Source organism: Dendronephthya gigantea, unplaced genomic scaffold (assembly GCF_004324835.1).
Source record: "Dendronephthya gigantea isolate DGI-Jeju-01 unplaced genomic scaffold, DenGig_1.0 000002F, whole genome shotgun sequence".
In the NCBI taxonomy this organism is placed as follows: Eukaryota; Metazoa; Cnidaria; class Anthozoa; order Malacalcyonacea; family Nephtheidae; genus Dendronephthya; species Dendronephthya gigantea.
The window spans coordinates 2061542-2077424 of NW_021163012.1; the positions used below are offsets into that span (position 1 = coordinate 2061542).

Below are 15883 nucleotides of genomic sequence, written 5' to 3' on the forward strand. Positions count from 1 at the left end.
TTAAAACGTCTTTGCAATTCTGTATAAAAAATAGTTAAGTTACTAATAGTAATAGTAATGAAGTAATGCTGTACTTTTGTGGGAAATGGATATTATTTATAAATTTCGGTTTTGTTGCCGTATAGGTAGCGTGGCCGAGTGGTCTAAGGCGCTGGTTTTAGGCACCAGTCATTTCGATGGCGTGGGTTCGAATCCCACCGCTGCCAGTATTTTTATTTTTTTCTCTTCCTTTGCAATTTCATCGTTTTTAATCATCACAAATCCGGGTATGTTTTTCTACGAGTAAATGTCGAAAAACGTCAATTTCTAATTATTACTCAAACCAATATTATCAATCTTTTTCAGCCTGCAAAATCGGGCAGATCACTGATCTTATAAGACTCTGGATGACAATGTTGTTTTTATCAATGTTGCAACAAATGTTCAATGAAAAGATTACAAAAACAATAAAAAAAAATGAAATCATCATTGATTTATTTATATATCTACCTCCTCTGCAAGCCCTTTTCCAGGCAAATATGCTGGGCAGTCCCAGCAGTGATACCCCCTGGGAGAAGGTAGTTTGCATGGTGACATCAAATAAGTAAATTAGTTTGTAGGTAGGTACACCACATATTAATTACAGTATTGAATACTTATGTGGTGTACCTACAAGCTAATTTACTTATTTGTCAAATTTACTTTCTAAAAATATTACTGACAGGTTAATGAGGACAAATTTATTGACAAATGTTTCAGAAGTGACAAAGAGGTTTACAATATAAGAAAAAAAACATAATATTAGTTCATGAAATATTATATCTTATTGACAAAATCAAGATTCAAGTAAAAAACAAACAAACAAAAGTCTAGAAACAAAATATAACATCTTTTTGTCATGTTTAATAATGTGACATTAAGTAATCCTGTTACTACTTTCTTTCCAAAATGAAAATCTCATATTTATCCTGGGAAAGCATTGACATTCAATACATTGACTATAAGAAATATTTCCCCTTAGTGATTGTTCTGATGACCTTTATACAGTGTTTTAATGCAACATTTGTTAAACCCTTGGACGATGGCCATTACCCAGAGTTTGTCTCCAATATATTTGCGGATATTTTAAGAGCTCATCTAAGTAAAACATGAAAAAAAATCATTAGGAAAATCATAATCATTTGATTCAGGATCTATTCACATATCTATATCCCACATTAACTTTTAGTTTATGAATCAAATTATGAATGAGTATTATTTTAGTTATCTACCCACCATGATTCATCGTCATCTTTGTCATCTTCTTCATCAAAACCAAATCCAATATCATCATCGTGCCACTCAACTGTGTCATCAATTCTCACTGGTAAAAAAATAAATATATCAAATAAATATAACTATGTGCATGTGTCCTCATATTCATCTGAAGCAATACATACCATCATCAGGAAGTTCCCCATAAGCTCGCAAGCTCATTGCTTCGTCTGGGTTGTATCGTAAAATTACATCAGCTTTATTATCCTTAATGTTGAGGAAAATAGCTATTTTTTGTGGCATCATAAATTATTTCAAGCCTAGAGACTATAATTTATTACCTGGAAATCTCTAAGGCCCAGAAGAATGATGTCACCAGCATTAATCCATACCTACAGAAATGGTCAAAGTTCTGTGTTAATTTAAAATGTGTTATTCATGGACATCAATGAATAAAAATGAATATTTAAAGCTGAATCTTCTGGAAAAACCTCGAGCAGACTTTCAAAAAAGTGCTTTGCATCAACTTTTAATAGTAAAATGAGAGGACATTGCAAATATACCAGGGCAGAAAATAGTCCCGACTCATCCCATTCGCAGGCATTCAGATGCAACACCTTCCTCAGCATTTTTGTCTAACAGCAGACAATCTTATTGAGGGAGGAATATTACATCATCAGATGTAAACTTTCCCTTGAATTGTTACATCAGCCAAGCTAGACAGCCATAGGCATAGTACGTACATTTATAATATTACTTCATCAAACAGAAATATAGATATGATGTAGTCCATGAAAGGCAAACCTGGTGATTTATATAATTGCTTAACGATCCATTTACAAATAATATGTTCACCTTTTTACGTAGCTTTCCACGGATATGACACAGTCTCGTTGTTCCATCAAAACACAGCGCTTCCAGCCTACCATTTCCCAACATCTTTGTCACTTGTGCATATTCTATCGATAAAAAAAGACAAAATTTACCCTGATACGACCATAACCGTAAAAACATCGAGTTTTGATCAATTCTAAGTACCTTGGCCGTCCTCTTTGAACACAAGTTCACGTTTCTCAGATTCATTTTCATTCTTTCCTCTTCGTCTGTTTTTTCCTCCCTTTCCTTGATGAAAAAGACTGTCATATTAAGCAATTCGTATTCTAGGTATAACAGAGAGTTTAAGTAATACCATACCTTTATTCTTGGGCATTTTGAACTGGCCTTTTCTTTCCTCTGAAGTTCAATATATCGATCACGTTTTTCGAATCACTCTTGTTGACGAATTGTTGTGAAGACAGAACGGAAGAGAACTTGGGAACCGCGCACTTGCGCAAATTTTTTCATGACGTCAGGTGTACGCCCCACGCGTGGCCGTGAGAGATTACACGCGGGAATGAGTGGAAAAAGTACGTGAACACGCGCACTTTCCAATAGATACACCATAAGTAGATTCATGCTGCTCAAAGTCATATTTAAGGCGGTGTTACACTATGCAATTTTCCTTGCAACTTGCAATGCAATTATAATTTCGAGGGATGTTAATTAGTAACAAGTGTTCGAAATGCTAAGAAAACGTTAGCAGATTGTGAGAAATGTTCGTATTTGACAACTTTACATGCCTCAGGGGTAGAATTGCATTGCAAGTTGCATAGTGTAACACTGCCTTTAGGTATCCTTTCTTTGATTTCTTGGGAGATCATGTTACTGTATACATGCAGGATACCGCTATTGTATTTGACCAAAGAAAATGTCTGCCAAAAAGATTTTATTTCAATTTTTATACACACTTTTTAGGCCTCATTGGCACAAATTCACAGTACAAATATTTCAAAGTAAAAATACTGGTAATCATCAATTATCACAGGTCTATTATAATTACTACAATCGACGTATTAAATCACTACCAGATATTATAAGCGTACGTATTCTGAAAAATTACAAAACAGTTGCCTTTTACAAATAATCTGTGAAACTTGGATATCGATTAATGAGCTTGAGATTTCTAAGAAATGATAGCTGATGAGTACCAAACCCAAATGAACTATTATTTCATAGAAATCTAGAGTAATGTTATAGTAAAAACTAGTAGGAAAATAATATTTCCAAAAGACTGTGGCCGACTCTCGCTACTCGCCATCTATTGGCTAATACCGATAGCGACTAGCGTAGCCAATCACAAAGCAACATTTGTACTCGACTAAGTTTTTACTAGTTTAAATTATAACGTCATATACAAACATACTAGTGACGTAATTTTTATTTGTGATGTATTTATAGATTACGCTCTGTGCGACAAACGTTACTTCGAATAGGAAAATACTGTACATATATCTTTATTGAATAGTTTAAGGGTCATAAATGATTCATATGGGTCTCAAAGGGATTCTTGTAGTATCATAAGGTACACACATGGGTATCCAACGTTTCTGAGGTCATACATTAGATTGTTTGACAACTGGTTTCATTTTATTCCCGGTCCTTCGTTGCGCGAGTGATGAAGTTTGAACAGGTTTCAATTTTCTTGATTCCGGACTCGAGTTGAGCGCTGAAAATGTGGCTTTGAATGCATCCTAAAAAAACATGAAATGCATTCATGTTAGGGTTCACGATGATTCACGTCTGACGTATGGAATGTAGTTTATTATTGATAAAGCAGCACTGCATTGGCTTTAGTTAATTTACTGCCATATACTTTGTAAGTCGACAGACTATAAAACATTCATCAGAAGTGAATTCAATCCGACAAAATTGGATCGGGTGAACAGAGTCTGTTGAGACCCACAACTTGAATCGCAATTCCTAGTTGAATTTTAAATGAATGTGAAAAATAGTCACCTTAATTTTTGTCACGCTGCTTGATAGAGTAAGTTTATTTTGTGGTAAAGAATTTCTGTTTGCAATCCATGAGTGCGATAAAATCTAAAAGAGAACCGAGAAGAAATTAAGATTAGGTCTAGGTTTCCGCCGGTAGTAACACTATTTTAATACGAGATAATCTTTACTGGGTCTAAAAGCAGGAAGATATAGAGTTAGTTCAGGTTTCCTCCTGATCAACACTGTTGAACTGATCCAGCAATAAAGAGAAAACTAAAATTCTTCAGTACCTGTTGCGCGGTGCATCGTTTACCAGGATTAATATGAAGCATATTTCGAACCAAATTCTTTGCGCTTTCCGAGACTGTGTCCCAGTTTCCTCCCGATAAAACCAGCTTCCCTTCCCCGATTCTTTTAAGAATCTGACTTGAATTGTCGTCAGCACCATGAGCAAATGGCGTATACCTGAAAAAGATCACATCCTGAAAATTAGGTATCTAAACTCGGGCATTCATTGAGCAATATTTGCAATACGATACTTACCCGGCAAGCATGGTATAGAGTAAGACGCCCAAGCTCCAGATATCACAGGCAACGTCATAGCCTTGCTTCTTGAGAACCTAAAAAATGAGTATATAATCTATGATATATGGCCACGAGAAAACCTTCACTATGATCCGAGACAAATGACAGAATACCAGGGAGACATCACCATGCATCTATAGTAATGGTCAACATGTTTCTTGACAACCTATGCAACCAGTTTAACCTATGTAATATGGTTATGGAGAACCTCTGTTATGGTCAGTGAGACATATAACAGGCGTGCATATTAAACATTGTCAAGTAACTATTAATGGTCAAGACATGTTTTTTTAAGAGCAAATGAAAATCAATATAACCCAAGTGTTCTAGTAAGTTTGACATGTTTCTTACTTGACGTTCACTTCAATTCTAATATTCATTACCTCAGGTGCAACGTAATTAGCTGTGTAACATGGCGTCATTAACAATCCGTTATCAGCTCTGAGTTGTTTGGCAAAACCAAAGTCAATAATCCTCAGAGCATCGTATGAACCACTATCATCCAGATACATGATGTTGCTTGGTTTAAGATCACGATGAACCACCTGAGTAAGATAAGGTCAGATTAGCTCAGATTAGAAGATCAAAGAGATTGAGAGGATTTAGATTAGGGCTAAAGAGTGCAGGTTGATCCGACATTTAGTATAGACATCCATGCATGCATGTAAGAGACGTGGTTAGGTAGATTAAATAATGAGTGTTATAACTGCAGCTACCCACTCACCCCCTCGTTGTGCAGATACGCCAGAGCACCGCTTAACGTGTGCATTATATTTGCTGCTTCTCGTTCGGATAAGTTCTTTTGCTTCACAATTCTGTCCAATAATTCGCCACCTCTCATCAGCTCGGCAACAATGAACACATTCTTTACATCCTCGTAGACCTGAAGGAGATTGGATGGTTTTCATTACAACCAGTATCTCTGTCAACGCAGCGCTTTACTCTGGCTAAAACCAGACGATTTTTGGATCTCAAAAACAATCAAGTAATTCCGATCATCTCGCGCAAGAGATCGGACGGTACCATGATTCATGGAAGCATCACTTACATCACGTATTCCCATGATGTTGTGTTTTCCACCAAACCTCAGTAGAATCTAAACAAATATTTTGAACTTAACACAAAGATAACACGAATTAAGATAACACAAAGATAACACGAAATCTCACAATTTCCTGGACCACAACTTGTACTCTACACTTCGCCTCGCTGACTTACCTCAACCTCTTCACGAGGATCCTTCTTTAGTTTGTCGATTATCTACAAAATACCAAAAACGTTTCCTGTAAATACGTACAAAATTTCCTGTAATTACGTGTACCTAATTTTTGGAAATTTACGCTGCCGGTCGGTTGTATAAAGACACGCTTACACTTTTCTGCATGCGATTTTTCTCTTTAGATAGATGTGAACGAGTGAATAAGTTACAGGTGTGTAAAATAAAGCCGTTTATACATCAGAGCATTCATAACTGACTGCTCGTTTACATCTATCAAAAGAAGAAAATGTAGCTTTCTCAGACAATGTAGTTGTAGCTTTCTCAGAATTCCTGCGCCGGTAACTGCTTAGCTTTCACAGAATCTTCACCATTCTTTTCAAAAATCCAACACCTCAAAGATAACTTATTGTAACCGTAATGTACTTACTTTTACGGCATATTCTTTCCCCGTAGATTTGCTTACACATTTCTTACACACGGAGTACGAGCCGATGGCAATTTCCTGAGCAGAACAAAAACAGATATAAGATTGTGACCGGGAAGATAATGGAGGATAAACGCTTGGACGAAGCTGAAGTTCAGTAGAACAAATTTGGTTGTGTGGTTCAACTGGTGGTACACATTCCATGGCTATGAGGCATGAGGTAAAGCTTTGCTACATAGTATAGGGCAAATGTCATGGTACATACTGTATCATAGAGCAAAAGATGTGGTATATACTGTATCATACAGCAAATGATATGGTACATAATGTATCACAGAGCAAATGTCATGGTACATACTGTATCATACAGCAAATGATATGGTATTATGGTCCATAATGTATCATACAGAAAATGATATGGTACATAATGTATCATACAGCAAATGTTATGGTGCATAATGTATCATAAAGCAAATGATAGAGCAAATTATATGGTACATCATAATGTATCACAGAGGAAATATTATGCTATACAATATCAGGGTTGTACTCAGTCCACTGTACCTCTTTCATTTCGTAATCGTCAAAGAAGGACGTGGCAACAGCTGGAAATTGTGATGCTAAGCTGCTATACTAAAATATTAGAGGAACATAAATCGTTAACGATGAGTTTAGGAATCTAGTCACTGCGCGCGACTTTGTAAGTGATATGCAATTTTACTCAGTCTCTCGGCGATCGCTTTCCTCGTGACGCACTAACTGACAAAGCATTCAAATGCGTTTTCTGACTTTAGCATTTAAATATCTACCACCAGATGGTTTTATATTTAACCAATAAGCTGACAATTCTACCCAATTAACTTGACTTCAAAGAAATACAGACCCTAAGTGATAATACGTACAACTTACCGCGCTATCAACGTCCATGCTTTCACTGCCATTTTTATCACTTTCCTGGAAATAAATATATGAACAATTCAGCTCTCGTTCACGAGTAAGCCAACTGAGATTCAATACTTCGCACTATTGAGGTGGTCGTGAAACTACATTCAATGTAATTCGATAGGAAAACCACATTTAGAGTACCTCTATCAATGTCGGACTGACAAAACTAAATCCGCGGAAGAGTTGATGGCAGTTGGCACTTGGGGGAATTGCTGGCGAATCTGAGAGGAAATATGGACGTATCTAAGTAATGAAGTCTGTTGCAAAAGCTCGTACACGAAGCACATATATGTCATTACCTTTGGGTGTTTTTGAGGTAAATTCTTTATCAAAGTAATAAGCGTCGTCAGTTCTTCTTACAGCTGGTTTGAAAGGTGGTTTACATTCTTTTCTTATAAGTTTCTGAAATGTTTCATAAACAGAATATTTGCAGGGGCATTTCTTTCCTTTATTCCATTGTTGACACTTTTCAGTTTTAAGGCATATTGTAGATTAGAGACAAACTCAAAATAATGGCTGTTGAGATAACTTACTTCCCAGTTTATTGAAGCAAAGAATTGATGCTTCTTTATGTCCTCAATTCCATTTTCAGCAGCCCCTGCAGAAGAGAAGAATATGTCGGGATATTCAAAGCAAAATTCCACTCCCTTCTACAGTAGCAACTATGCACTAATCTGACCAGTTTCCCATCAGACACTCTCCCTGATGATGACAGCTATATCACAGGTCAACAAAGTGTGTAAACTTTAGCACTTGCCTAGTCTGTTGGCTGGATTTCTTTTGAACAACATTCTCAATAAGCTTTGGGCATCTGGACTCAGAAACTGTGGCATTCCAAGCTTAGCTCTGACAAAGACAGGATGTAAATGTTAAATTACATAATTTCCAAATTAGGAAACAACAACTTTGAGTGTGTATATATATATCATCACTGAGTAAACATCCCTAAGAGATTAACTTCCTCTTACTTCAGAATCATTGTCATAGTGTCTTTTCTATCTTTCCCTTGGAATGGGAGTGATCCAGTCAACATTTCAAACTGCAAAAGATGCGATCATCTTAATTCACAACATTCTAATGAAAATTATACAGCCAAAGAACATGAAGGTCACAATTTTTATACCATCAAAACACCATATGACCACCAGTCAGCAGCTTGTGTGTGGCCCCTCCTGTTCACAACCTAAGGAAAGTTGCAGTTGTTGAAAGATTTATTCAGTAGTGAACTCTTAAAAGCCATGTCTAGGGAACGTACCTCAGGTGCCATGTACTCAACAGTTCCACAAAATGAATAGGTCTTCTTGTCATAAACAGAGTCTTTGCATAATCCGAAATCTGACAATTGAAAAAAAACAGAGCAATTAAAACAATTAGAATTCATTATGTGTATCAATGAATGCATAGGCTGGTGCTCTGTAAAAGGAAATTCAGGAATCTTCTTTGGGCATATTAAAAGAAGAGAATTTTGCAAAACTATCATAGCATTGATTCAACTCACCAGTCAGTTGGATATGTCCTTCACTATCCAACAATATGCTGTAACACAAAAATTTTCAACTTTAAATGTCTACACCCATTTCTACATCAAGGATTCTACAGCCATTTCAAAATGCTACTAGAAATCTTACTTCTCAGGCTTCAAATCACGATAAATGATTCCAACTTTATGGAGATGGTCAAGTGCAATAGCCAATTCAGCCAAGTAAAATTTAACATCTTCCTCTGTGAACATGACCTGAAAAGACATTCATTATGAACTTAAGAGTAGAAATGTTTTATTCAAAGATTATAATTAGAGGATGCTTTATATATAAGGATGTCATAAAAGAACTTCCTGAGACACTCTAAGTGGTCTTGATCTTAGTGATCTTAGCTGCAGACCTGTGTTAATTAATTAATATGTATGTGATAGTAATCAACCCCAGGCAAAGGTCAGAAGTTATTCCTTGGCAATTGCCTTGTATGAGTCTCTGCACATTAAGTTCTTTCAGCAAAGGCTGCCTTACTGATTTGTAATAACTATTTCAGCCATCCATTGCAAATGGGTGAGTAGCATCTCTACTCATGCAAACACTTGCATATATGTAGCTACATATTCACTTAAATACAAAAGTCCTCAACCTTTAAAAGCATTTTTCAGTGTATAATGCATACATAGCTCTGATTTGTTATAGTTATAGAGATATTTGTTGAGATATTTGTTATAGTTGTAGAGATAGAAATATTTGTATACCTCTTTTGATAACCTTGTAAATAAGTCACCACCCCTTAGAAACTCTAAGATCAAGTAGAGCTTGCCTTCTGTTTGGAATGCTAAACAATATTGCAGAATAGAAAGCTTTTAACCCATTAGCTGGCAACCTGTTGTATTTATAGTACACCTTTTACTCAGTCAAATGCCAGATGGTTTTACTCATCAACCATCCAGTTGATGGGTTAACAAGTTAATGGGTTAACAAGTATCCCCTGTTAACCCCATTAGCTTATAGTTCATACTTCATTTGTTTAACACAGGGCACTAAGACAAATTTAATTATCACTGGAGGACTACATCCAGTTTATGAGTTTTAGCCAGGAAAGTTGAAAATGACCATATTGCAATGATGCAATCAGAGAGGGTGAAAAAAGTTAGGTCTTACATAGATACACCAAGGTGTACATATTTCAGATGGACAATGCATATTGCTATGACATACCATAATGAAGATGGACTATGAATGGATGTTGAACATCAACCAATATATCTCGTTCCATTTTCGTCCTCACTCTATCTCGCACTGGAATAGAAATAAAAATACACTTGAAGACGGTTGTAAAAAACCTGTCATGTTAACAGGATTGAGGTGAAAGTTTTCAATATTAATTGAAAAATTAAAAGCATATGTCCCACTGACAGGCAAAGGCACATCAGACCATTTCACCTTCAAGGGTGTCTGGGGGACTCTTAATGTTGCAAGCAGACATTGGAATATTTTTAGAATTTTTTAAATTGTCAATGTGAAATGTTCTCTTAAACTGAGATCTAGGAAATATCTGAAGTAGACACTTTTTTATGGAACTAAGTATGCAAATGAATATTAACAATGAATTCGCATTTCCACTTTATTCCATGTGTTCGTATTTCGAAACAAGGTTTAAAGGCACAAGACATCTGTTACATCAGTTAATCGCAATTTTTTAATCCTTTGTAGAAAAAAAATTGAAGGTAAAAACAAAGTATGCTTCTCAAGGACAATGCTTTACATTTAACATAATGCCCGTGATCTGATAGGACCTAAGTTCATTGTTCCTTCCTCCAAACGCTGAATCCAATATCTATAAACGAGTCATGCGATACATTGCCAATATATCTGCAGATATTATCATGGGATTCTAATCGCAAACTAAAAAACACGGTGATGAAAAATTCTGTACGCAAATTATTAGAAACCGTTGATCGGTGGGAAAATATTTATAAAAACATTCCATAATGCTGTAATTGCAACATTTGGACATTCCATTCGCTTCCAAATTGTAGCATTTGTAAAATTTAGAAACAAATTTATACTACTCAAAGCACGCGTATCTTTTTATACCAAGTGTACTTTAAAAAATGGTCGTTACGATGTAGATAAATTCAATTTCTCTAAGAGGGAAATTACGATTTCACACTGGGCAAAAATTCAAACATTTTCTAACAGAAGATGCGCTGGATATCCATATTATTCATGGTAAACAATTACGCTTGCTAAATTATACGCTATTAAAAATTTAGGCAATTATTCACTGCAATCGTAAAGTTACGATTCGAAATGACGCATGTTTAGCCGATTTTAAAGAGCGCAGCAATATATAGGAAGAGAAACTCGAGTATTATAAAGATATTGAAAATATTCGGCACTGTGAGACGGTATCACGAGTGGCGGATAAATATAATGTTGGTACAGGCAAACAAAACACCGCCGTTAGACATATATAAATAATATAGAGTCTTATCACACAAATTGCTTTTGTTTTAGTCTATGACAGGTGAATACAAACCTTTTAAAGTAGCCTTTTTCAACACCTTCATCGCGTATAGGGTTCCGGCGTCCGTGCCAGCAATTTTTCGTACAAGAAAGACCTTTGTATAGAAACACACATCATTGTGAGATTTTGAGCGTAAATTTGGCCACAAAAAGCATCCCTGAATGGGGATATTTTATCAGAGGGTTAACCACAGCTGTAGTGTGAAACAAGGCGAAGATTATTGCCCATTAGATCTATTACACGCGAAGTCAAAACACAAACGGATCCATACTTGACTCATCATAACTTATTCAAAGTGCTGATATCAATACCAACCTTGCCGAAGGAACCTTGCCCCAGAACTTTTAACAGTTCAAAATGAGATCGCTCTGCTTTGGGGCAAGTCTTCGTCTTTGCCAACACCGATGAGATATCCAATTCTGAGGACGGTTCATCGTCCATTTTCACCTACGTTAAAAACGATAAATGAGAGGGCCATGGAATCATATAATGTACACACAAGCGTACTTGTACCAAATTTGTACAGGATTGTTTTCATTAAAGCACAAGAATAATCCGAGTTTATTATCGCAAGACACATAGTAAAATCGACTTACTTCATTGTTGCACTCATCCGCTACCGTATCGTCCCCCGCCTATAAGATAATATTATAAAACCCGGTCAAAATGAATCCATTTTTATAACTAGGCCAAGCAACATCAATTGGCCCCGTTAGTTAACAGGGTCTGTAGTGCAAAGGAATTTGAACGAACCTCCGATATAGGAGTCGTATTCATCTTCCGCCAAGGGTCCGCAAGCTGTGCGAGAGGCATTGTGCTTCAAACAAAGCAAAAAGGACACGAAATATACTATATATTTTTTACAAATGCGGTTCAGAGGAACCCTTTCGAGTGGACTATACACTACGACTCGACGAGCTGGCCGCGCGGTGGAAGATCGAGATTGGGAATGAGTTAGTCGTCGGACTCGTAAGCCACGCCTACTGAGGCGACACCCCACGGGAAGCTTTCTTTGAATGAATACATTAGAAAATACGCACGTCATCGGAAACAGTTTTAAAAGAGAAACTAAAACAATATACCTTTCGAGTTTTCATTTCGAGAAATGAGAATGATGACCTGAATTTTGATATATCGACTCATTTTGTTGTTTCAAAACTTCGATACATAGTCGAAATCATTGGCAACACAAACGGTCACGTTTCGGAAGAAGATATTCAAATATAGATTAAAAAAAACTTAATTGCTGATGTACATGTTGCTCTCTCAAATATCAACTCAGCTGATGACGAATAAAGAAAATATTTTGACTGCTTTAATTTATTAAGATTCCGCCTTCTGAATTCCTAACAATGCTTAGATGTGCCGTTCAGAGAAGGTCAATTACAGTTTGGGGCGCGCGCGAGATCCCTCCTATTTCACCTTTTCTAGGACTTCGTCTCCCTATGGGATCCTGGGACCGCTTGTACGAAAGCTGAATAGCGCTAATCACCGGATAGTGATATTTTTTCAATTTCTGTAAACATGCCTAAAAGCCAATGAAATTACAGATTCGCAGCTGACAGCGATTAAAGAGAGCCCCCCAATTTCAGAATACTAAAGTTTAATCCAGGTTATGACGAGCAACGGGTAATTTTAGTGCGATTGAAAAAACCCTATTCGGTGGATAGCGCTATCCAGCTTTCTTACAACCAGCCCTACGGGATCCCATAAGGAGACGAAGTCCTATAAACGCTGAAATAGGAGGGAACTCGCGCGCGCCCTAAACTGTAATTGTCTAATTGACCTTCTCTGAACAGCAAATCTAAGCATTGTTAGGAATTCAGAAGGCGGAATCAGTTAAAAAAAACACTATCCGGTGGATAGCGCTATCCAGCTTTCGTACAACCGGCCGCCAACCAGTATCTTATGCCAAGTTTTAATCCAAGCAGAATGAAAAATTCCCATATAAACACCTCATTTCGGCAAAGTTTTTGTCCACGCCCTGCCGCCAGGGCAATATACCCGACAGGACGATTTACCCGACAGGGCAGGGTCATTTGAACAGACCCTTCTAAGGAAATCGAATCTAAAAAACAATATTTGGTGGAAACGATACGGGAAGAGGAGAGAGATACTGTTACATGGAAACAGGAGTAACCGGAGAAAACCCGGGCGTGAAATTCGGTCCAATTCCTTCTCGATGACAGGAGTGTCGAAATTTTAAACAGGAAACGTCAAATTACTGTGATCAGCAGTGCAAGATGTACATACAGCAAAAAATAGTGATGAAAATAGAGAATAAGGAAGAATATTACGAATAAGGAAGAATATTACAACGAACTCGATAAAAATAATTCTGAACTACCGACGTTATATTGAAGCCCTGTCTACACTACACTCAATCGGTACGGCATAGCTAAATGCCTAAAATGGGTACCCGTTTACCAAATCACTGAATGGACAAGCCAAATATTATGTACAGCTTTGTCACTGAAACAAAAAAACCAAAGATCATGGAAATAATGACCTAAACCTTGTGAAGCACTTTATCCAACTGGAATACCCCCCCCCCCTCGGGGGCACCACCCTCCCATTCGGTGAGTCTTATGAGAGAAAAAGTTATTCTTCCAAGCCTACATTGAAACACACTTTATCCAACGTGAATAACCCTCCTCCGCACACCAATTCATCTTATGCAACGGGAACCACCTCCCCCGTTTGGTGAGAACATTATATCAATATTGGCCCACATCAAATCCAACGGGAACCACCTCTTCGAGTGGTATATATATATAACATTATGTCAAGATTGCATGGTTACATATGAACAGCCAGCTCATATAAAACCTGGTTCTCGTATATCGTAATTCATCGGTGTTCTACGGTGTTCTACGATGCTCTACGATGCATTGTTCGGTGACCAACGAAGTAGATAATTTCTTTCCATGGACGAAGCTTTATGTGTATCTATGACCACCGACAATCGGCGATGAATTACGATATATGAAAACCAGGCTATAAAAACAAAATAACCCACGTATAGAGGAAAGGAAAGGAGTGGAGTGCTAGGGTTACCACGCGTCGTATGCGAACAATGCGGAATGCATGTGGAACCATAGGGGAACTTGATAGCATTGTTAAGGTCTGTTCCCACGATCCAATTTTGTTGAATCCAATTCACTTCTAATGTATGGGATGTAGTGTATTATCGATAAAGCAATACAGCCAATACTGAATTGGCTTCAGTGGATTTGCCGCCCATAAACATTGCAAGTCAACAGACTATAAAACATCCATCAGAAGTGAATTGGATCCATCAAAATTGGATCATGTGAACAGACCTTTAGACGGGGTGCGTTTTCCCCCAACGGAAGTGGGTGGCAGGACAATGACACAATGGATGACATAACACATGTTCTGTGTAGTATTTTATCCGACAATAACAGTTATCGTTATCTCGTCTCAACCCTCACAGTCACAGAACTGTCTTGACGTAAATGAAATCAGTTCCTACACTACAACACACGTAGTATTGTCAACGCTTTTAGCATGAATGTTTTCGTCTTACATACATACATGATACATTGAAGCCACTATAGACTTTCCACACGAACTGCGGCATGCAGAGTTGGTGATGTAGTATATACTGCACGCGACATACACGCGGTTGAATGCACCTCAATTGATTGAAATGTTATGGCGAAGATTCGTGTTCGTCATGTGTTGTGTGTGAACACGTTGAGTTAATCATTTTGAATATTTTCCGGATAGTTTATCTGTTATTGGACCTCATTAGTGCACGTTCAGGGGGGTTTCTGAAGTCTAATGTAATGACTACAAATGAATCGTTCGTGTAATTTAAACACGTAATTGAACCCATTAAGGCATTAGCCTAGCGATACCTGCAATTGCATCTGCTTTGATACCTACTCTGTCTGACCTCTGACAATTTTAATCTTCATTGCCAGAGTATTGGATATTGTGAGTGAGATTTCGTAATATTTTGAAACATTTACTCACAAAAGCTGTTGACACTATCACTCTCGTGAACGTGTAGAGTTACTCATATCAACTTAGACTTAGTTTCCCCGGCCTTACAATCGATGACATATGGGAATAACCCAATCGATTATTACTTATTAGGTACCTGCCTTAAATATAATTGAATCATACATGAAAATAACTTATGTAACATTACATAAATTATGTTTCACAAGTAATTCACGCCATTTACGAATAACGTTGCTGGTTACAAGCTTAAGATACGCGGTGTTTTACTACATACACTCTGTAATTATACAAATATAACCCAAGTGCTTTGATATTAGATTCCTGGGACAAAAAGTAAATCATTTGTATTCTCAAATAAGTTACCCTTACATACATCCATAATCAACCTGCGCATATTTTCGTGACTTCGCGACCAGCCACTAAAACAGTTTCACAATGAACAATAAAAACAATCACCATACCTTTTCTTGAGACAGCCGCAATTTAGCCAAACCGCGATCAATATAACGTCCATTTTGCTCTGTACATAGAGGCATCTCTTTGCCCATAGTTTAATTTTTATCGACGACAAAAAAATTGTTCGTCCTGAGCGGGTTCTCTTACCCTCTCTGGCTATTTCTTTTAATATTCGAGAAAACTTGACTCGTGTTATTAAAAGTTAA

General features: G+C 37.1%; 2 protein-coding genes and 1 non-coding gene across 5 annotated transcripts; 1 reads left to right on the top strand and 2 right to left on the bottom strand.

The window, feature by feature from the left end:
• The first annotated feature begins 124 nt into the window (after positions 1 to 124).
• Positions 125 to 206, top strand: Trnal-uag. The gene has a single exon. It is a non-coding gene; the product is annotated as a tRNA-Leu (tRNA).
• Positions 207 to 847: 641 nt separating this feature from the next.
• LOC114534830 (eukaryotic translation initiation factor 1A, Y-chromosomal-like) lies at positions 848 to 2538 on the bottom strand. 2 transcript variants are annotated; one of them, XM_028556304.1, is made up of 7 exons: positions 2428 to 2538; positions 2272 to 2355; positions 2089 to 2192; positions 1575 to 1625; positions 1419 to 1500; positions 1255 to 1342; positions 848 to 1116 (listed from the first exon to the last, which is right to left on the bottom strand). In XM_028556304.1, coding segments are annotated over exons 1-7 (426 nt in total). In that variant the 5' UTR covers positions 2444 to 2538; the 3' UTR covers positions 848 to 1115. The 2 variants fall into 2 exon arrangements, with proteins under 2 accessions (XP_028412105.1, XP_028412111.1); XM_028556310.1 differs by lacking the exon at positions 2272 to 2355.
• A 445-nt stretch (positions 2539 to 2983) lies between these two features.
• LOC114532539 (ribosomal protein S6 kinase 2 beta-like) lies at positions 2984 to 15880 on the bottom strand. Of its 2 annotated transcripts, none has more exons than XM_028554071.1 (26): positions 15683 to 15880; positions 11825 to 11863; positions 11544 to 11675; positions 11241 to 11322; positions 9917 to 9997; positions 9454 to 9533; positions 8849 to 8955; positions 8719 to 8756; positions 8476 to 8555; positions 8344 to 8403; positions 8189 to 8259; positions 7978 to 8066; positions 7754 to 7818; positions 7520 to 7622; positions 7362 to 7441; positions 7185 to 7229; positions 6840 to 6908; positions 6279 to 6353; positions 5851 to 5892; positions 5681 to 5728; positions 5357 to 5515; positions 5016 to 5177; positions 4591 to 4667; positions 4338 to 4512; positions 4069 to 4152; positions 2984 to 3803 (listed from the first exon to the last, which is right to left on the bottom strand). In XM_028554071.1, the coding sequence occupies exons 1-26, from the start codon at positions 15767 to 15769 to the stop codon at positions 3666 to 3668; spliced, it is 2268 nt and encodes a 755-aa protein (XP_028409872.1). In that variant the 5' UTR covers positions 15770 to 15880; the 3' UTR covers positions 2984 to 3665. The 2 variants fall into 2 exon arrangements, with proteins under 2 accessions (XP_028409872.1, XP_028409881.1); XM_028554080.1 differs by lacking the exon at positions 15683 to 15880 and adding an exon at positions 11982 to 12324.
• Positions 15881 to 15883: the final 3 nt, after the last annotated feature.